This window comes from Ambystoma mexicanum, chromosome 1q (genome assembly GCF_040938575.1).
Source record: "Ambystoma mexicanum isolate Mex_15411 chromosome 1q, UKY_AmexF1_1, whole genome shotgun sequence".
Taxonomy (NCBI): domain Eukaryota; kingdom Metazoa; phylum Chordata; class Amphibia; order Caudata; family Ambystomatidae; genus Ambystoma; species Ambystoma mexicanum.
The window spans coordinates 1,536,832,437-1,536,855,818 of record NC_090922.1 but is presented as its reverse complement, the minus strand read 5'-3'; the positions used below and the strand labels follow the sequence as shown (position 1 = coordinate 1,536,855,818).

Below are 23,382 nucleotides of genomic sequence, written 5' to 3'. Positions count from 1 at the left end.
CTCCCCGGGCATGTAAAGTCACCATTGGCTTTACTAGACCTAAATTTACTAACAGAACTAGTACAAACCATCCTATTGTGGACGTACTAGTAGGGGTAATTCGATTACTCCTGGGTCTGTTATTCGAGAGGGCACTGTCCCGTCCCCCCTCGTCGAGTTTTGGCTGGTGGCAGTGGAAACTACTTGTTATATTCGACCCCGAATATAACCCTATGGGATTGTTCCCATTGTTGGAGATTGATACTTTCTCTCGTTAATCTCTAACATACCACCGGTTTACTTATCTTAAATAAGTTTATAGGATGCTATTTTCTGCCAGAACTCGGTTTTTAAAATGGCGTCTGTGTTCGTCTCTGTGACTCCTAAACCAAAGGTTGAGCCCTTTGTTCCACTTTTGGCGGGCTTCTGTACAGAGGCCCTCCAAAGTGGTGCCATTCTGTCTGGGTTACCACAGGGGTGTGGGAGGGGGTTTAAGCACCCTGGACTGAGTTGCCTTGCCAACTCCAGTCGCACTCTGGTGTGATTGGCCCAAGTGGTGAGCCACCCCGCTCACCACTTAGCGTGTTTTGAGTGACAGCTAGGCTGAATGAATGGGGGTTTTCTGCATAAAAGCATGGCTTTTGGGACTGGATCTTCAGAAGTCGCCACAGGACCTAAGAATCCGACGAGGGTAAAGCTGAGCCGACCTGCAACGACGACACCTCCGGTGGAGCCCTGCCGAACCGACTCACCACTTCCCGATGACAGAGGAGATCTCCCTGCTGGAGAATCTCTTCCCCTGAATGGTGGGAACAACCAGTCCCCTTTGCTTTTTCTTCGCTCCAGGACGCAGTGGTCGAATTGCCCGTGCAGAGCACCTCGGCAACCGGATAGCCACTACCCCTGTACCGCGACCAAAAGGTGGTGACTTGTGACGGAGCACTCCGCGGCTGGTCTCTTCCCTGGTGGTGCAACGATCTTCCACTTTCCTTCGACGACGAGATCATCTCTTCTCTTGGCAAAGACCCGACGTGCATCCACCACCAAGAACAACGGCCCCCGCTGGAGCTGTCTCTCCACAAACAAGGTACCGTGTCTGCCTGGCTTCCCTTTCTGCCGGATAGAGTGAGGTGTCTTAATCCTCGCCTTTTCATTGGGTCGCCTCCAAGCTTTCTTAACTTTGTGTTCTGAACTGGTCCAATCTTTCAAAAACTATTTGCGATAAAGACTCTAAGCGCATTTCCACTGAGACACTTTTGGGACATATCGCCTTGCCTCTCTCCGAGTGGGCCTGGCCTCTGAACTTTGTGATCTGCAGTAGACCCTGACTTACTTGCCTTGCATTTGTCCGTAAAGTATTGGTACCGAGTTGATTTCATAACCTGCCTTATTTGTCTCTCCCGACCTAACGAATACTAGAGTGCCATCTAGGTTAAAGCATACACCTCTGTCTGCAAATAAGTGATGCCGGTGAACCTAGATTTGTCAAACTATTGTTAGGGGGTTTGATCTTTCTCTTGGTATAGTAATTGTGATTGAAGTTGTTTGCCGTATTAGTGCCAGAGTGTTTTCCATAGATGTGTTGTTATAAATAAATACCTTTATATCTTTACACCGAAGCCTTGTTCCATGTTTGCTTGTTCTACCGTGTAGATTGCCCTATTTTGTATACTCCACATACTGCCTAACTCTTCTTGAGGGAAGTCTGACTGCTCAGCCACAGCTACCAAGTGAATCTGTGTGGTACAGACTGCTACCAAGTGGGTTTACTGCCAAACACCTGTAGTCCTAAATCTTTTGCAGTGGTCCCAGAGGGAACTGCACAGGTTTCCGCCTAACAACATGTACGGCTGTCCATCGGCAGGTGAGAGCACTCAACATGGATACGGAGGGGCTCAGAACCCTGCAACACTTCTGGGCTGCAACCAAGATGGGGTGCCTGTATACGAAGGCACATGCCAAGTCACTGAGATATAAAGACACACTAGCATGTCAAGAGCTCTATTAGCACAGAAGGGGGTTGTGCTACAGTGAAACGAGAGAGAGAGAGACAGTGAGAGAGAGAGAGAAAGAGAGAGAGAGGGAGAGAGAGAGCGAGAGAGAGGGGAGAGATAGAGAGAGAGAGAGAGAGAGAGAGAGAGAGAGAGAGAGAGAGAGAGGGAGAAAGAGTGAGACGGAAACTTTGATCCATTAGATAGGATGCGTAACATAGGGTGAGAGCCCCTGGTTCTGAAAGATGGACGTAATTAGGGGAGGGAAGTTGAACCCCAGTAAAGAGTAGGACTTTCGGGACACTTGCCAAAAGGGAAGAAACCCCAAAATATCACAAGAGAGGAAGAAAGGACTTGTGTTCCCAGAAGAAGGTATGAGTATAGAAGGCTAGAAGTAACTAAGCAGGAGAACTGTCTGGAGATTTCAGAACAGATTTTTACATGCTGTCCTTCCAATATAATTCTACTACGTTTCCCATGATCCTTCATGTTACAGCATTCTTGAACCAATGTTCATGCAATGGTTTTATGTTTAACTGTTGCTTAATAAAACCTTTTAATAACAACCCTCACATGGCTAATCTCACATTTACATAACTATAAGGTGTAAATTCACAATAACAGAAAAAACAAGTCAACACAGGGTTAAAACAATACAAAGCGTGGCTGGTGAGGTTTGGCACAGAGGAGCATGCACGGACTTATCTCTTGTTTTCTTTCCACAGCGGATTCTCTGGAATGCGCTTCCTGCAAGAACGTGGTCAGGTTGAACGAGTGTAACAATTCCACCCAGTGCAAGAGTGATGAGCAGTTCTGTTTGACCAAATTCCAATATATCAAGGGTAAGAGGGTGCCGGCATGGCATCTCACGCAGCGCCTACTATGATAATATGTATGTCTTTCCTCCCGAGACGCCCTCAATCTTTGTCCCTGAATCCAGGTAAAATCAATGGATATGTTGTACTTCCTAGTGTACAGCCCTAAGGTTTAGGGTAGAGTGGGGATTTGGGGGGATGCTCTCATCTCAACTAACATGCCTCTATCCATCCTTCTCACTACTTATCTCTCCTGCACTGATCACTATCTCCTCTCTTCTTACTTGAAGCTCTTGCATCGGTAAGCCCGACACTGCCTCCTGTCTACAGAGTCACCCGACCCATGAAAAGAGAGTCAGTAGCTGCCTTTGCCTCTACCTACTCTGCTCCTTCCACTCCTGCGGCTGACTCCCACCCTGACACAGGCCTGTCTAAATTCAACCTCTCAGTTTCCAACACTCTTGACATTCTTGCCCCTGTCATGAGGGTATGACTGAAGCCTACCAAAAAGTGTAACTCTTGGTACAACTCCGAGCTGGCTGCACTTAAACGCAAGTGCAGGGCAGTTGAACGGAAATGGGATTCCTCGGGTGCACCCTCTGACAAACTGGCCTGTCGCCTACTTCAAAGGCACTATAGACTCTGCATCCGCTCCAAAAAAAGAGTCTTTATTCAAGCTCGCATCTCCATGGCATCCAATAATACGGCCACATGTTTTAAAGTCTGGAAGGAACTAGCCAACCCTACCGCAGCCTCCTCCACAATTGCACCTACCCAGGCACTTTGTTCGGCCCTGGCTGCACACTTCATCTAAAAAACACAGGACATCCTATCCTCTCTCTCTTTCTCACCACCTCATGCACCAACATCTCTTGTACCCCCCTTGAAAACCCCCACCCCTACCCTTCTTCTCTTCTCTCTCCCCTGCAAGACCTGAGGAGGTCACTAGACACGTCCGGTCTATGAAAGCCTCCTCTAAAGCTGTGGACCCCTGTCCCTCGAAAACCATCAAGGAAAACATTGACTCTCTCGCCCCAGCCATGGCCAACCTCTGCAACCTCTCCTTCGCCACTGGAGTTTAACCCACGCCCCTTAAGTACTCCCTTGTGCACCCTCTACTCAAAAAACCTTCTGCTGACCCTTCTATTCCAACAAACTATCACCCGATCTCTATCACTCCTTTCCTGAAGTTGGTTATTTCTCAGTTTACACTCAACACCGAATCTGTTGGTTGCTTACATGACCACCAGTCTGGCTTTAGAGCATCCAGAGGCATGGAAACTGCTCTTCTGAACACCTGTGAAGATCTGCTCTGAAACCTTGATTCTAACTCTCCCTCTGTCCTCATTCTACTCGACCTCTCCTCTGCCTTCAATACAGTGAACCACAGCACCCTAATCACACTTCTCTGTGATACCCTGGGCATCACTGATCAGGCCCTGGCATGGATAACCTCCTTTCTCTCCGACCGCCCATCCCATGTGGAATTGGGGTCCTTCCTCTCCCCTATCACTCTCTCTACGTGCATTGTCCCCCAGGGATCTAACCTATCCCCCTGTACTTTCAGAGCCTTCATGACACGCTTGGCCCGTATGATAGCCATCTTCACCTACAATGTTCAGCGTTGCGCGGATTACACTCAGCTCTCCTTCAGGCTACCCTCGGCCTCTTCTTCTTACTCACTCATACCTGACTGTCTGCAATTCAGACGTGGTGTGCTACAAATGACCTCTTCCTCAATGCCAATCAGACAGAGATTGCCCTCATCAGGATCCCTGCTCCCGCCTTCCCTCTTACTGTCTGCCCGGTCTCCCTTGGTCCATGCCAATGAAGCTTTGGGAAGAACCGTGCCGCAATGGCCAACTCCCTGCCTCCCTCACTGAAGCTGTAATAACAGTAATCCTGAAGCCGGATAGGCCTCCTGCAGACATGGCCTCATATCGCCCACTGTCGCTCCTCCACCTAACAACAAGGCAAAAAATATGGGGTTCATCTTCGACTCCACTCTATCCTTCTCGTCTCACATCATGGACATCTCTAAAAAGTCCCATTACCAACTGGACCTTCTCAGAGGTATTCAACATTTTCTCACCTTCCCCCAGAAGCGCACCATCTCCAGAGCCCTGGACCTCTCTAGGCTGGACTGCTGCAACAGCCTCTTTCTCAACCTGCCCACTTATACCCTCCGTCCTCTTCAACTCATCCAGAACAGAACCGCAAGACTTCTGCTTGGCCTCAAGCCCGGGACTGCATCTCTCTGGCACTGAAATCCCTTCACTGGTTCCCTGTGGCTGGAAGGATTAAGTTCAAGACCCTTTGCATTGTCCAGAATGTGAAAACAAAGAAATAATCTGAGGCTGGGTAGCCCAAAAAGGAAATACACCAAACACAGGTTACAAAGGAACATACAATGGTCTTTATTTTATGCTAAACAGTTACAAAAATTCAAAGACAAATCAGATAGCTATCGGCCCTCAGTACAACACAGCGAACTCCAGCGTGGTTCTGTGTGCTCAGTGAGTGGGAATGTTCATTGAAACAGTCAGGCTTTTATACAATTTTCAGCCTGCTGTCCAGCCCTACTGCGGATTAACTATTCCATAAATACATTACTGATCTAGGGTTCGTGCCAGGTTCACTTCTAATTTGTTCATCTATATGTATCTAGTTCATCTTTGATTTACACATCAATAAGTCAAAATGGCAACAGTGTATTCTCTAGGTTTAACATTAAGCCTTAGGACATAGTTTATACAATGTATAAACTATAAATGCGTGCCCATTCAGTTATTCAAACGACATTGCAGTTAATGTATGTTCATAGATCAGTTTCGTTGACACGGGTAATCCATTACACACAGGTCAGCAAAGGACAAGGTCTCAGTTCATGACCCTAACAAGTGGCTTGCAGGCAAGTGACATATTGGCTATACACAGGGGTCATGACGGCCGTGTTCTATTCTGAATGACATCGTCCACCATTTTAACTCACAGGGTGACTTTACAGGGAGAGAGAACCTAAAATGGCGGTTTACATTGATTCTAGGGTCAGGACCTTGCAACACAAATTTCTTCACAAGAAGCTTGTTAGCAACTTGGCGTAGGCCACTATACATATATTCATAGCAATAGAAGGCACAATATAATTTCCAGTTTGTCAACAAGGCTTCTGGGGCCTGGGCCCACTCTATCTGCAATGCTCTCTTCCCGAATACTCTCCTTCCCGAGCCCTCCCCACATCTTCCTCCAACTCACTGTGGGTGAGCCGCTTCTCCAAGCAGTGACTTGGTGGGAGATATTTATCCACTGCAGGTGCCTCCCTTTGGAACAGCCTCCTGCCTCTCTCCGTCTTGAGCCAGATCTCCTTAAGTTCTGGAAACTCCTCACAACTTTCCTCTTCGCCTCCTCCTTCTCGCTCTCCTGCTAACCACCACTTTCTGCTCTCTCTCCCTCTCTGTACCTCTGCTTAGTTTTGCTGACACGCTGCCTGGTGTACCTTCAGAGCCTCACAGGTCCCAAGCTTTACTCACCAGTCTCCTGCACTTGCCCCCGGGCCTTGCACTTGCTACAGCACTACTACACTTTGGTTACGACCCATGAGAGTGGTATCTCTCTGCACTGTTCTGAAGGGACTGGCTGCACATGGTTCCTATCGTTGTCTTGTCTTCCACCCCATGCATGGTTGCGCTTTGAAGCACTTGTGTATAAGCGCATAATAAATAAATAATCAATCAATCAAACTAGGGCCCTTATGGGAGAAATAACTTGTATTAATGAGCATGACGGGGATCTAGTTCATAAAAGTCTTTAGATGAAGGGACATTAAGTTTATGATCCTAAACATCAATTCCCTCTAATATTCTGCTGTTTTAGGGTGACCATAGCTCTAATAGTTTACTCTGGATGCACTTTCCTTACTCAATCATGCCATCTCCGATGGCTTGACACAGGACATAATTGATGACATGACTGGCTACATCAAACATGACAGCAGCAGTGACATATGACAAAACCTTGATATAGGCATATATTAGGTTAGAAACACACCAAGGAGTGGACATTGAGAGGAAGGCAATTCCGTTCTTTATCTGCCAAGAAGGAATAACCAGAAACCAACTGGATGGGGGTAACGCCAACACAGAACCATTGGAAGTGAAGGACATGAGTAGCAGTGTAGCTGATGTGGGTAACTCCAACGCAGAACCATGGAATTGAAGGGCATGTGTAGCAGTGTACCTAATGGGGGTAACGCCAACGCAGAACCATGGGAAGTGAAGGGATTGAGTAGCAGTGTAACTGATGGGGGTAACACCAACGTGGAACCATCGGAAGTGAAGGGCATGAGTAACAGTGTACCTGATGGGGTAACGCCAACGATGAACCATCGGAAGTGAAGGGCATGAGTTGCGTTTCCGAAGATCTATCAAAGGGCGGCCGTTTTACTATCAAGCCTATGAGACTATTGAACTCTATAGGCCGCAGGGATCCACGACTGAAAAAAAAACAACAATGGGTAAAATCATTGATCCCACTTTAAGGAGCTTTGTATTGGATTCCAGAAACAACATAATAACTAACGTAGAGAAACCGTCTTACTTTGAGTCAAGAAAAGCCCTAACAAACAAAATATTAGCTTAGCATAATACAAAAGTGGTTCCTAACTGTATTAGGCCCTCAGACTTTAGAGTTATCTGTAGAATTCCCATTGGGAACTGGTGTAATAAGGATAACACTGATTGTATTGTGGTGGAATGTGGACTGAGTCGCTTACCTACGTTTTTAAATAGAATCACCAAATGCAACCATTTATCACAGTCTTCAAAGTTGAACATTGTTCTGAAATGAACTTTTTGATTTAGCTGCCTGGACTGCTCCTTTTTCTTGCACTTTATTTTGCTTTACTATTGATATCACCAACGCCTTTGCTTATGGTTTAGTTTCTTGTTGATCTTTTTTTGTTGTATGTCTTGTTGCGCCATCATGCCTGCGGGTCAATTGTGTGCGTTATAAATAAACAAATGTAAATTTAAATGTAAAATGTAAATGCAGTGTACCTGATGGGGGTAACGCCAATGCGGAACCATCGGAAGTGAAGGGCATGAGTATCAGTGTACCTGATGGGGGTAACGCCAATGTGGGACCGTCTGAAATGAAAGGCATCAGTAGCAGTGTACCTGATGGGGGTAACGCCAACGCGGAACCATCGGAAGTGAAGGGCGTGAGTAGCAGTGTACCTGATGTGGGTAACGCCAACGCGGAACCATTGGACGTGAAGGGCATGAGTAGCAGTGTACCTGATGGGGGTAACGCCAACGCGGAACCATCGGAAGTGAAGGGCGTGAGTAGCAGTGTACCTGATGTGGGTAACGCCAATGCGGAACCATCGGAAGTGAAGGGCATGAGTATAAGTGTACCTGATGGGGGTAACGCCAATGTGGGACCGTCTGAAATGAAAGGCATCAGTAGCAGTGTACCTGATGGGGGTAACGCCAACGCGGAACCATCGGAAGTGAAGGGCGTGAGTAGCAGTGTACCTGATGTGGGTAACGCCAACGCGGAACCATTGGACGTGAAGGGCATGAGTAGCAGTGTACCTGATGGGGGTAACGCCAACGCGGAACCATCGGAAGTGAAGGGCGTGAGTAGCAGTGTACCTGATGTGGGTAACGCCAACGCGGAACCATCGGAAGTGAAGGGCGTGAGTAGCAGTGTACCTGATGTGGGTAACGCCAACGCGGAACCATCTGAAGTGAAGGGCATGAGTAGCAGTGTACCTGATGGGGGTAACGCCAACGCGGAACCATCGGAAGTGAAGGGCATGAGTAGCAGTGTACCTGATGGGGGTAAGGCCAACGCGGAACCATCGGACGTGAAGGGCATGACTAGCAGTGTACCTGATGGGGGTAACGCCAACGCGGAACCATTGGACGTGAAGGGCATGACTAGCAGTGTACCTGATGGGGGTAACGCCAACGCGGAACCATTGGACATGAAGGGCATGACTAGCAGTGTACCTGATGTGGGTAACGCCAACGCGGAACCATCGGAAGTGAAGGGCATGAGTAGCAGTGTACCTGAAGGGGGTAACACCAACGCGGAACCATCGGACGTGAAGGGCATGAGTAGCAGTGTACCTGATGTGGGTAACGCCAAGGTGGAACCATCGGAAGTGAAGGGCGTGAGTAGCAGTGTACCTGATGGGGGTAACGCCAACGCGGAACCATCGGAAGTGAAGGGCGTGAGTAGCAGTGTACCTGATATGGGTAACGCCAACGCGGAACCATCGGAAGTGAAGGGCATGAGTAGCAGTGTACCTGATGGGGGTAACGCCAACGCGGAACCATCGGAAGTGAAGGGCATGAGTAGCAGTGTACCTGATGGGGGTAACGCCAACGCGGAACCATCGGACGTGAAGGGCATGACTAGCAGTGTACCTGATGGGGGTAACGCCAATGCGGAACCATTGGACGTGAAGGGCATGACTAGCAGTGTACCTGATGTGAGTAACGCCAACGCGGAACCATCGGAAGTGAAGGGCATGAGTAGCAGTGTACCTGATGGGGGTAACGCCAACGCGGAACCATCGGAAGTGAAGGGCATGAGTAGCAGTGTACCTGATAGGGGTAACACCAACGCCGAACCATCGGAAGTGAAGGGCGTGAGTAGCAGTGTACCTGATGGGGTTAACGCCAACGCGGAACCATTGGACGTGAAGGGCATGAGTAGCAGTGTACCTGATGTGGGTAATGCCAACGTGGAACCATCGGAAGTGAAGGGCATGAGTAGCGGTGTACCTGATGGGGGTAACGCCAACGCGGAACCATCGGAAGTGAAGGGCGTGAGTAGCAGTGTACCTGATATGGGTAACGCCATCCCTGATAAGCCAACCACACAGACAGCAAGCACCCTCGGAATAAAAACAATGCTGGGTTATGTGGGGTAAATTGAAGACAATGGGCCTCATTACACGGTAGGCTGTAGGGACATACCGTTACCGGTAAGGGATTACCGATATCGGTAAATCCCCTCCCCAATCACGACCCGGACATACCGCTATTAGCGGCACCGCAAAGTACGGTGGCACTATTAGCGGCAAGTCCGTGAGCGCGCGGCCCCTCAGACCGGAAATAGCGGCATAGCGCTAATATCACGGCATCACGAGCCATGCGTACATGGCAATACCGGCATGTACTAGACCCAAAGAACCCTTACCGGCAAGGCGCTAATACCGGCATCGCGAACCACACGTTAAAAGAGCACAGCAGAGTTCCAACCTGCCACAGGTGGACAAAATCAGCACAGGTGGAGGCAATGGAGACTGGCAGCACAAAAGAGCACACCACACCCCTCCCCACACCCATTCCCACACCAAGATGGATGCAATACTAGCAGCATTACATGGGCTAGAGGACATGATTGCTGTGCAGCAGCTACAACAACAGGCAGCACAGAGGAGACGCAGGAGGAGGAGGAGGAGGGCAAGACAGGCGCAGCAAGCACCACCAGTGCACCTAGTGATACCACAGAGGCAGCCACCAATTCCCAGGATCAGAGCCAGTCCAGTCAACCTAACCCCTGAGCAGATACACACCCTGTACCGTCTGGACTGGGATACCATCACCACCATAGTAGACATGATATACAACGACATTGTGAGTCTCATTGACATCCGTACTGCCATCCCCCCTCTACTGAAGGTAGTAACAGTGCTCCACTTCTTGGCCACAGGCACCTACCAGCATACGGTAGGTCAGATGCATGGCATATCACAACCAGTATTCTCACGCACACTGAACCAGGTGCTCGATGCCCTCCTGCAGCACACAAGTCAACACATATACATGCCACGGACTGCCCAGGAGATCTCCAACACCAAAGTTGGCTTCCATTCACTGGCAGGCATCCCAAGTTGCATCGGGGCCATCGACTGTACCCATGTAGAACTGCTGGTCCCACATGCCAATGAGGTAGTGTACCGTAACAGAAAGCAATACCACTCCATCAACGTCCAAATGGTATGTGACTCCAATAAGATCATCACACATTGCTGTGCCCGATATCCCGGTTCAACCCATGATGCAATGGTCCTGCGGAACTCGACAATACCACGATACATGGAGCGACATGCTGGACAACGTTCGTGGCTACTTGGTGAGTAGCAGGCTGACCACATGTCAGTGTGATGTGGATTGTGAGTGGGGGGGGAGATGCATACTCCAACTGGCCGTGAATGGGGGGGGGGGAGATGCATACTCCAACTGTGCGTGAACTTGTGTCATGAGAAGAATGGACATACATATTTGCATCACTGTACAGTGAGGCAGCCCACAATGGACCAGAGACAAAACCACATGCCGGAAGTGAGTGCCACGGCAAACATATCAATCCATTACGCCAAACAGGCCATTCCAAACAACATGCACACCGCACAACACACCATTCCCCCATTACACAAATCAGCAACATGCATATCAAAATCACAACTGAAATGTACGCTGAACTACATCAGAAATGGTCCGCGCACATGAGTGCATACAAATGGATCCCCTGTAGCCATTGTGGTGAGGCACACCCGTACCCCACCACAGAATTGCCATCAAACAGCATGGGGACATCAACTAAGGAATGGCAGTGTACTAGCAGTGTGGCACTAACGTTGCCAGGGCCAGGAAACACAAATCACTTAAACTCTGGCGGGACATGGCAATCCCTGCTGTATGCATGCATGGTGCATGTCCACTTGCAAGGACCACCTCACCTTCCCACATTGCAGTCACCCTGATTGCCATGCGTGCTTGGATCAGTGGATGTCGTTGAATATGCAATGTTTGTTTGTGTGACATGTGCACGCTCCACATTATGTAGACACTTACACATACCCATTGTTGCACCCATGCAGGTGATGCAGGTTATCCCCTGAAGAGGTGGCTCCTTAACCCTGTGCGGAACCCACAGAACAGGCACGAAGAGGACTACAATCATGCACACACCCGTACCCGCGTGGTGATCGAGCAGACATTCGGCCTATTGAAGGAACGCTTCCGGTGCCTCAGCAGGTCGGGCGGGGCACTCCTGTACGGGCATGAGAAGGTGGCCAAGATCACCATGGCATGTGTCATGCTTCACAATATGTGTATCAGACGGAATGTGCCAATGCCCCCTGACATAGAACTGCGACCACCGTCTGAGGATGATGACGGGGATGAGGATGGAGGAGAGGGGGCTGCAGGTCATGCAGGTGGCGATGCCCATGAGGGACGTGCTGTGCGGCAGCACCTGATAGACCATTGTTTCTGATGCACATGGATTAGGAGGGTGCAATTGGTGTTCAGCTCAGGGCACGGGGTGTATGGAGGACATAATCACAGTGCACCCTTCAACAATAAAACACACATACACAATTATCAATGTCGAGTCATGTGATTATCCATGCCATTACGTCTGTATTGAGCATTATAACATTCAAACGTGCATGTACCCTCCACCCAAAACACCCTCACCCCCCTCCCCCCACAACTCCCCCAAACACCCTCACCCCCCTCCCCCCACAACTCCCCCAAACACCCTCACCCCCCTCCCCCCACAACTCCCCCAAACACCCTCACCCCCCTTCCCCCACAACTCCACCGAACATGGTGTGCACATCAGTGCTGCATTAGTTCCCAAGTGTCAACAGGGACAGGCTGGCCCTAGTTCCCTCCTCCACTACCACCATTGGGGGGTTGTGAGTCTGACCGCCGCAAGGACCGGCTGGACCTGCGCAGGATGGTTGTCTGGTCGGAGCTAGTAGACGAGGGCGTGGCTGGTTGATCTGCTCCCTGTGAGTGACGCATGCTCTCCATCGCCTCAGCAATGCGCGTTAGGACCTGCCTCACAGCGGCCATCTCCTCACATAGGCGCGTCGTGTTGCTGTCCATGGCAGCTTTCATGTCCCTTGACAACCCCCGGATCTCCTCCCTGGTCGAGGCAGCCTCGCTCACTTGCCGGGCAACCAGGGCATTGAGCTCCTCCTGGCGCTGGCGTATCAGGCTCATGGTGTCGTCTGCGGCCCTGCCCCTGTTACTCCTCGGCGCAGCTTGCTGCATGTGGCCGACATCAGGTGAGCTCGCCACGGGACTGAATGACCCATCCATTGCATCTCCGGCATGCACCTCATGGATGTTGCCATTGGATGTGTTGCATGGGCTGTGGAGTGGGGGCTGTGGAGTGGGGACAGCTGGGGGCTGGGTGTTGCATGGGCTGTGGAGTGGGGACAGCTGGGGGCTGGGTGTACGCTGCCCTTCCGGTGTCGGACATGGGTCGTCCACATCACTCATAGGTGCCGTGGCTGCTGCTTCCCCAACGGAGCTATTGGCTGCGGACGGCGTGCCTTCTGGCACTGGCTCCTGAGTGGTGGGGGTGGGTGGTGGGGGTGCTGCCACAGTGTCGGATGGCATTTCGACCCTTGGTGTGGTCGTTGCGTGGGTGGCTTTTGTACGCTGGGCCACTCCAGATATCCCAGTGCCCCTCGATGTACTGGGCCTGGTGCCTGCATCCTTTCCCTTGGCCTGCTTTTTGGGTGGTGGGGCCTGCGTTGCAGCGTCCAGCTCCTCACTGTCAGATTGTGACCCTGTGGGGGAGCAAGACAGGGATAACATCAGTGATGGGTCAACGTGCATCATGCATTTGTTGTTGTTGCTGCAGTTCTTTGGATTTGGACATCTACTTTGGGCCTGCAGGTTGTTGGCCAGATGGGTGGGTCATCCGGACATGTGTCAGGGTGACACGTGTGTGAGGTGCTGCATGCATGTGGTTGTGTGGGGATGTGCAGGGCATATATGCAGGGTTGTGTACATGTGTGTGTGATGACCCCATCCATTAGCTGATTCTCAATTCACATTTAGGGGAGGGACTCATGCTTGGCATTGCTGTGTCTTGCGTGGTCACTCACCTCCGTCTGACGTTGTTGCCACACCACACTCCATTCGGCCCACTCCCTCGATGGATTCTATGCCAATGGTGCTGGCACATGTCTCCTCCCACTCCTGCATCTTCATCGGGGATCCACCTCCGCCTCCTGTGCCCATGGCCAGATTCCTGTTGGCCGATAAAATGCTGCGTACACGGAGGCGCAGATCATCCCACCGCTTGCGCACGTCCTTTACGGTGCGGGGGGTGGAGCCCACCGCACTGACTTTCTGCGCCACCTCAGCCCAGATTTCCTTTTTTCTCAGGAGTGCCGGGCGCCGCATGTCGCTAGCGAACACTACATCTGCATTTGCAGCCAGGGTGTCTGCCAGCATTTTCAATTCCTCATTTGAGAAGCGTTCTTTGCGCTGGCGCGCATCGGCTTTCTTTAGGGCCTTGGGCATTGTTTGTTCTTCTGGGATGTGGTTTTGCCAGTCGTGGTGTTGCTGCAGGTCCTGAGTGCAGGGGATGGCAATGGATTGTGTTTTTAAAGATGGCCGCCGGGCTCTTTCCCGTTCCGGTGCGATGACGCTATTTCCGGTTCCGGTGTTTTACGGTGACCGCTAATAGCAGTGACCGCTAATAGCAGTGACCGCTAACAGCGGTGGCCGCTAATAGCGTGCAGCATGAGGGCGGAGGTGCTATCAGCACTTTGGTCGGAGCCGGTAAGGTGCTTTTCCGCCATGGCGGTGGGGTCATTTACCGTCATGGCCCTATGCGCGTGTCCGCTAACTCGTAATGTGACGCTATTAGCGGTCTCCTACGATGGCGGACACGCTAATGGCGCCATGACGGTAAATCACATTTTTTAGCGCCTACCGTGTAATGAGGCCCAATGTCAATATAGATCAAACAACAGAATAATAAAATACATCAGTAAAGTGTTCCACAGATACGAGTAGCTAGGGGAATTGCAGACCAAAAGTACATTTCATTGAACAGACAAAAGCAAACATTAATAAAACAACAACATGCTTATGATCATGACTTAAGTGAACACTAACTGTGTAACAGCACACCCAGGTGAGACCAATGTCAGCTGCCAAACCAACCTCAGGCAGGAGACCTCGTTTAAAAGCAATGAAAGCTTTCACAGTGGAGGAAATAATACCCTGGATTGTGTGGTCTAAAAAGTACTTTCTGGAGTATGGGACTCTGTCCGGAGAGTAACCTGGCCCTTTCATAGAGGGATGGTGACCACTGCCATCAAAAGGCCCAGGGTTTGTCAGGGGGACACTCTAGGGGGTTTTGTCTTTGGGCTATTACCTAACTTGCCAGTATTTTAGTATTGTGGTAAATTGACAGTAAATTGGCAATATCTTATTGTGGTGGTAAATTAGTGGTGAGCATATTCATAACACTGCCCTTTACGATAAGTCAGACTTTCCTCTTTTCATGACTACGCTCTATTCTAGGGTTGACTATAGGCATGCGCCCAGGCTTAGCACATATAAAAGTAACCAAATATTAGCATAATTTGCGTAAATATTCAGATAATGACTTATAGAATTGAAATTAATGAGCTATTCCTGTCTATCTGGTCACAGAGATAATTCACTTTCATTCAATGCTCTCCTCGACTTAACCGCCACGTACATGGAAATCTGAAGTGTCTGTGCTTTCACTATGCGGCTCTCCTCAGCTCTGTTTAGCTGCGCTGAAGTGTTGCAAACTCCGCACTGCCCTTTTGCGCTCCTAAAAGACAGCCTTGGGTTCCCAGCAGACTTCAATGCCAGGTCAACACAACTTCATCACTCCCTCCCTTTCAGCAGCCGGCAGCAAGAAGAAGTTTTTATGTTGACTTTTTTTCAATTTACTTAAATGGTCGCTATGAAGGGGAGAAGGAACAACATGTAGTCCCTTCTCCCCTTCCATGGCGGCCATTTTCTTTGTTTACTATGGCTGCCACGGAAAGAGAAAACGGACTACGTTTTCTGTCCGTGCTATGGCCATTTTTTTGTTTTTTTTCTGGTCGCGAAGCCCAACGCACCTTGCAGCTGAAAAAAAAAAAACATTAGTACCCTGGTCTAACGGCCCGGCGTACTAATGGCAATAAGCCCCTCGACTGTAGGTCATTACTGAATAAGGTAATGCCCCCAGGGCCTTCGCTACACTCTGGCCTGGAACTATGAGCCCCGGGGGCATTACCTTACGTGGTAATGGCCCGCAGTCTCAGAACTTATTGACATATTAGTAGTACTCTCTAGTTTGAAGCACTGGCCCCCTTAGGTTAATGTTACCTTTAGTAAATCATCTGTATTCTTATATACATTTTTTTTTCTGTTTCCTTGTTTTGTTCCTGATATATGTCCACATTTTTTGCACCCTCATAAACGGACTCACTACTTGTTCTCATCTTTATGCTATTGTACAAACCTCCTGCATGGGAAGAACACCGCTAACTGTAAATGTATTATTGTGTGTCATTTCTACAGAAGCTACAAGGGTGTGTGAGAATTGGAGTAAAGCGGCAAGTGGGTGGCCAGCACCTCCATGCGCTCTCATTTTCAAACGCAGAGCCTGAGTGAAATTACAGGCCACAGAAGGATTCATTTATTTTCATCGAAGAGCCCAATTAGAAATATGTGCCCCTCCTCTCACCTTTCTCCTGGGGAATATTCCCATTCATTTATGTTCACAAGTGCTGAGAAGTTGTGGGAGACGCTCACTGTATTGCACTGGAAAATAAGGAAGGACTGACTGTAGACACCCCATGTTCTGTTTGTCTTTTAAGGGGCCTTCAACCTCACCATGAACTGCGCAGTCACGTGTGTGCCAAGGTCCACCCCTCCTGTGTTTGTGAAATGCTGCAACAAGGACATGTGCAACCGGCCCAGCACACCAGTCGCTAAGGCGTAAACATGGCAGGGTCCTTTCACACTGCACAGGTGAGGAGGAGAGTTACAGATGGACGGGGGGGGGGGGCTGATTCTCTTTGGCACAGAGGTGGTGGAACAGGTTGATGTGTATGGAATTGGGGGCAGAAGTGCCAGGAGCCTCGTTATGGGATGTGCCCTTTGCATCACAGAACAGGCTGTGGTCCCTTCTGTTATGCCGTATGCCCAAGGCACATTTAAAGGATTTCTATTACGAAATCACGCAAAGGACAATCCGGGCCTGGGGGCGGGCTGTGAATGTTACCCACCCCGGAAGTTGTGAACATATAGAGACATGCCCTTATTCTGCCATTAACATGGGACCTTTTTACAGGAACATTCTGCAGGAGGGAGGTGTCACATGTTTGACATTGGTCACCCGTACAAAGGATGGACACAATGATATGCTTAAGGAAGTGTCCCTTAGCGGAGGGAGGGGCGGGGGTGGGGGGGGGCCTTTCCGTTTCCAATGAGCTGAACTGCATAATGTTGACAGGATCCTTAATCTTAACAGAAGAAAGTGACACACAATGATGTTAACGGTGTTCAAATGAAAAGTTCTTCCAGTTCTTGGTATGTCCCGGGCAGTGACTTTCCTGACAGATTAACACGCTAACACGCATACCAGAACACCTAGGTACTCCAGCTGAAGGTGTTCCCTCTCTGTACGTCCTTATTATCGGGGTTATAGGGTTCTGCACCCTATTCTTATTCATGGGTTTAAGGCTCACAGCTCCCTTCCTCTCCCTTCATCTTGGGGTCTCTTCCTATGTTCTTGATCTCAGATTTAAGAGTGATCCCACTCTCTTCTGCTCTCTTCCTCCCCGGCTCTACCCCTATTTTCCTTTTTCAGGTTTACGATGGTACCCCACTTGTCCTCTCACTTCTACTCAGGTTATCCTCCTTCAAGTTTAAGGGGATCCGGGACCCTTCGTCCAACTTCCATCATAAGGGAGTCCTCACCTTGGCACTAAATTTCAGGCGGTTCTGGAGGTAGTGTTGCAATTCTGCTGGCCCAAGTTCCTAGGAGATTGGAGACCGTCAGGGGAGTTGCTAGGTCTGGAAAAGACCCGGGGCTACGCTGATGTCGGAACTGTTGGGACTGGGGGCTAGCTAGTCTTTTGGCTGTAGCTCCCGAGATTCTATCCAGGGCTACAACCAAAAGATCAGGGGCTACAGCCCCCTTAGCCCCCCCTAGCAACGCCCCTGGAGACCGCTGTAGTGTCTCGACAGGGTACTCACTTTGCCTCTTACCATGCCCCCCTCCCTCAGAGTTCTGGTTCTCCATCCACCGTCCCCAGTCTCTATATTAGTTCCCTGTGGTTTTATGAACACCACTTTTGAAGTGTTCAGTACTATCTATGAACTCCCTCACTTCACACCTATTTCCTCTTACCGTCACCAGGCTGGATGGCTGATGATACAAAACAGGGCCCGATTTAAATGTCTTCTTTTGGTTCACAAATCTATCCACGGTAAGGCACCACTGTAGCTATCCTCCTCTATCCAACCCTACAAGCCTTCTCGTAATTTCTGCTTTGCCTCCGCGACTACCCTTGTGGCTCCTCGCCCTCCGTGTGCTTCCTCTCGCTTCCACTCTTTCTCTCTTCTTGCTCCACTTGCATGGAATTCTCTCACCCGGGCATCCGAGAGACAGTCCACTCGTATTTCTTCAAAACTAAAAGCCTAGTTCTTCTGCTCTGAGTTACCCTCCTAACCTTCCTGTCTTCTGCCTGCTACCTAACACTTTTCCCTCGCCTCTAACCTGCCTCTGTCCCTCACTTCCTCTGCCTTCACGCTAGCACTTCACCCATCATGGCCACATCCCGAGCACAGCTGGCCGTACCGCCTACCTGCACTTTAAAATGTCCAATGTTCACTGTCCTTAACCTATGTATGTCCACTTATGTATTGTCCCTGGTGACTGTTCCATTTACTCCCCTCCACAACCTGGTTAAAATATTCCTCAAACTCACCCCATTGTAAGAAGCTCATTGCTTCCCAACAAATGTTTTACTGGCCTTAAGTTACTGAAAAATGAATACCCTGTTTATAGGTCCATACTTCAGACGTAACCTTTGTAATGAAACCCATTGTGAGCTGGTCCTCCCTTATATATTTGGTTTCTTTCCAAAATTGATTTTTGTTTTTAAATTGATGTGAAATGGTATTGGCAATGAGTCAATCTATTTTCTATAGCTCCTGGTAACTGTTTGTGTTATCATATTCTAGAGCTCCTAGTAACTGTTTAGCTCCTAGTAACTGTTTGTGTTGTCATATCTATAGCTCCTAGTAACTGTTTGTGTTATCATATCTATAGCTCCTAGTAACTGTTTGTTTTATCACATTCTAGTGCTCCTAGTAACTGCTTAGCTCCTTGTAACTGTTTAGCTCCTAGTAACTGTTTGTGTTATCATATCTATAGCTCCTAGTAAATGTTTGTGTTATCATATTCCATATTCTAGAGCTCCTAGCAACTGTTTATCTCCTGGTAACTGTTTGTGTTATCATATTCTAGAGCTCCTAGTAACTGTTTAGCTCCTGGTAACTGTTTGTGTTATCATATTCTAGAGCTCCTAGTAACTGTTTAGCTCTTGGTAACTGTTTGTGTTATCATATCTATAGCTCCTAGTAACTGTTTGTGTTATCATATTCTAGAGCTCCTAGTAACTGTTTAGCTCCTGGTAACTGTTTGTGTTATCATATTCTAGAGCTCCTAGTAACTGTTTAGCTCCTGGTAACTGTTTGTGTTATCATATCTATAGCTCCTAGTAACTGTTTGTGTTATCATATTCTAGAGCTCCTAGTAACTGTCTAGCTCCTGGTAACTGTTTGTGTTGTCATATCTATAGCTCCTAGTAACTGTTTGTGTTATCATATCTATAGCTCCTAGTAGCTGTTTGTGTTATCATATTCTAGAGCTCCTAGTAACTGTCTAGCTCCTGGTAACTGTTTGTGTTATCATATTCTAGAGCTCCTAGTAACTGTCTAGCTCCTAGTAACTGTTTGTGTTATCATATTCTAGAGCTCCTAGTAACTGTCTAGCTCCTGGTAACTGTTTGTGTTATCATATTCTAGAGCTCCTAGTAACTGTTTAGCTCATAGTAACTGTTTGTGTTGTCATATCTATAGCTCCTAGTAACTGTTTGTGTTATCATATCTATAGCTCCTAGTAGCTGTTTGTGTTATCATATCTATAGCTCCTAGTAACTGTTTGTTTTATCACATTCTAGTGCTCCTAGTAACTGCTTAGCTCCTTGTAACTGTTTAGCTCCAAGTAACTGTTTGTGTTATCATATCTATAGCTCCTAGTAAATGTTTGTGTTATCATATTCCATATTCTAGAGCTCCTAGCAATTGTTTATCTCCTGGTAACTGTTTGTGTTATCATATCTATAGCTCCTAGTAACTGTTTGTGTTATCATATCTATAGCTCCTAGTAACTGTTTGTTTTATCACATTCTAGTGCTCCTAGTAACTGCTTAGCTCCTTGTAACTGTTTAGCCCCTAGTAACTGTTTGTGTTATCATATCTATAGCTCCTAGTAACTGTTTGTGTTATCATATCTATAGCTCCTAGTAGCTGTTTGTGTTATCATATCTATAGCTCCTAGTAACTGTTTGTCTTATCACATTCTAGTGCTCCTAGTAACTGCTTAGCTCCTTGTAACTGTTTAGCTCCTAGTAACTGTTTGTGTTATCTTGTCTATAGCTCCTAGTAACTGTTTGTGTTATCATATTCTAGAGCTCCTAGCAACTGTTTAGCTCCTGGTAACTGTTTGTGTTATCATATCTATAGCTCCTAGTAACTGTTTGTGTTATCATATTCTAGAGCTCCTAGTAACTGTTTAGCTCCTGGTAACTGTTTGTGTTATCATATTCTAGAGCTCCTAGCAACTGTTTAGCTCCTGGTAACTGTTTGTGTTATCATATCTATAGCTCCTAGTAACTGTTTGTGTTATCATATTCTAGAGCTCCTAGTAACTGTTTAGCTCCTGGTAACTGTTTGTGTTATCATATTCTAGAGCTCCTAGTAACTGTTTAGCTCCTGGTAACTGTTTGTGTTATCATATCTATAGCTCCTAGTAACTGTTTGTGTTATCATATTCTAGAGCTCCTAGTAACTGTCTAGCTCCTGGTAACTGTTTGTGTTATCATATTCTAGAGCTCCTAGTAACTGTTTAGCTCCTGGTAACTGTTTGTGTTATCATATTCTAGAGCTCCTATTAACTGTTTAGCTCCTGGTAACTGTTTGTGTTATCATATTCTAGAGCTCCTAGTAACTGTTTAACTCCTGGTAACTGTTTGTGTTATCAAATTCTAGAGCTCCTAGTAACTGTTTAGCTCCTGGTAACTGTTTGTGTTATCATATCTATAGCTCCTAGTAACTGTTTGTGTTATCATATTCTAGAGCTCCTAGTAACTGTTTAGCTCCTGGTATCTGTTTATGTTATCATACCTATAGCTCCTGGTAGCTGTTTGTGTTATCATATATTTGATCTATTTGCACATTTTTAAGTTTAAGGCCACTGTTCTCTTCTTATTTAAGGTCCTCTTGAATCAGAAAGTGTATGCTATGTTGATTTGTTATATATGCTCTTTACACTGTTGGATATTTCTATAATTTCTGTAATTATGTAATTTTGGACTCACTACACATAAATCCCAGACTTGCTTAAAGTGGAAAAGGTCGCTTTAATGTCACTTTAATCTGACAGGCCACAGGATACAAAAAACATGCCAACTTGGATCCCTGATCTTACAGACTACAGATCAATAAACAATCATCAAAACAATTAAAAACTAAATAATTAAACAATTTATAATTCATCACTTCCTGCCCCATCCCCTCCCCCTCAATTCCTCTCAACCTTCATTCCCGCCTTCTCCCCCATCTTCTCCCCAAGGCCATGCCCCTTCTTCTTCAATTCCTCTTCCCCCTCTTTGTACTCTGCGTTAACCTGTTCATGCACCCATCCTCCAAAGGGCCATGTCCCCCCGCACCAGAAAATCCCTCCCATGAGGTGTTCTTTCTGCCCACTCCCTCTAGATGCACCTACCTCCAACCCTTTATCATCTCTTCCACCGACATCCTAACGTCCGTCAAATGGTGCATGTCCCCATAAGTGACAAATGAACTCCATCTTCCCGAAACAATTGAAAACCCTCACATGCGATCTCTGGGTACGCAAGCATCTGTACCCCCAGGACCTACAGAAATTCAACATCTCCTGTTAATCTTCTTCCTCATCCTTTCTACCGCCCCCTCCTTCACAGCTCTCATCAACTCCATCCAAACCAACACAACCGCAGGCCATATCTCCCTCAACCAACTAAGGTCCCTCTTCATCTTCTTCAACAATGACACACCTGTGTCCTTAACCAGGTCGTCCTCCCCAGCATGTAAAACCAGAGCCGCTGGTACCCCAGGAAGCTCCTTCATACCCGCCAGCATAGGCAACAGTCTATCACACATAAGCCCCCCAACCCTAGACCATCTCAACAATGTCGCTTTATAGCTACACCCCAACTGAGTACCGAAAACCTTGCTTGCCACCTCTTTCCCTGCCCATTTCACTATGGGGTGTCTGCATATCTAGATCTGAGGAAACTCACCACTCCTCTGCGCCACATCTGAAAAAGAAAGACAGTGAGCCTCCTTTCTGAGGACCCCATTTCTTCATCCCCCACCCTTTGATTCTTACGAGCCCCATTATAACCATAACCATTTGTACTTTGCCCATTTCCAGTGCCCCAGGCTCTTACCTTTCTCTTCAGACAGACCCAGCCTGCTCCCTTCAGACGCTGCCCCCATTCTAAAAGAATGAGTCCAAAATCCTCCCCTTTCTCACCCAATGCCCCCAGCGCTCTCCTCATAACTCCCAAAACCTGCAAAGCTGTCACCCCTGACCCATTTTCATGCTGAAAATCCAAACCTTCTCTTCTTCTACATCTCTCATGCCACAGTGCTCCTGCCTTCACTGGACATATCTCCTCACTTCATCTAAATGCACCCAAAATCCCTTGCCTTTCGGAGCCGTTTTCAATGTACACATTTTTATATCCATGCTGTCATCTGACAGCAGTGGTGTCATCAGGAATCAAATTTAGGAGGGGCACAGAGGGGGCCAAAGACAAAAGTAGAGGGGCACAGACAAAAGTAAGGGGAGAACATGGTCACTGCTCGTCTTAGGTGGGGGGGCACATGGGGTGGCACAGGGTTTCACAGGGGGGGGCCTGGCTCCCCCAACCCCCCGTAGCGACACCACTGTCTGACAGCTGTCACCACAAAGTGAAAAATAGTTGCTGCTACTTGTTTGGTAATCCCAGTACTTAAATGATTGTTTGGGGATATCAACAAAAACTCTGGGTCTGGACTTCACCTTATCCCGGTCACATAAATATGTGTATGTGTGTACAATGTCCAAAAACAAAACCAAAGACAAAACCAAAAAACACACAAACTGACACTTGGTAAAATTATTGAATGATTATTATTCTTAATGTCTTATATCCAAGCCACAATAGATATCACAAAAATGTAACTACAGAATAAACAAAAACTGCAGAACTTTACGTGATTTCTGCATCTAATGCTCAACAAATCTCTAATATACATACATTTAAGACAAAAAGTGTCACATTTTTTCATTTGATGGATAAACACACAAACTGCTGAATTGTCACCTCCTTCAGCACTTCCCTTCATCACCAGCTCTGACACCCGATATGCCCCAAAAAAACAACCACATAAAACACACCTAAAATATGTCTC

General features: G+C 47.8%; 1 protein-coding gene across 1 annotated transcript in view; it reads left to right on the top strand.

Moving 5' to 3' along the window:
- The window catches only part of LOC138522761 (ly6/PLAUR domain-containing protein 2-like), a 37,490-nt gene that overhangs the window by 7,539 nt on the left and 6,569 nt on the right, over nt 1–23,382 (top strand). The window contains exons 2-3 of the mRNA XM_069635403.1: nt 2,696–2,812; nt 16,467–16,620. Coding sequence (XP_069491504.1) covers nt 2,696–2,812; nt 16,467–16,591 — 242 coding nt within the window. The 3' untranslated portion in view covers nt 16,592–16,620. The remainder of the gene's footprint in view (nt 1–2,695; nt 2,813–16,466; nt 16,621–23,382) is intronic.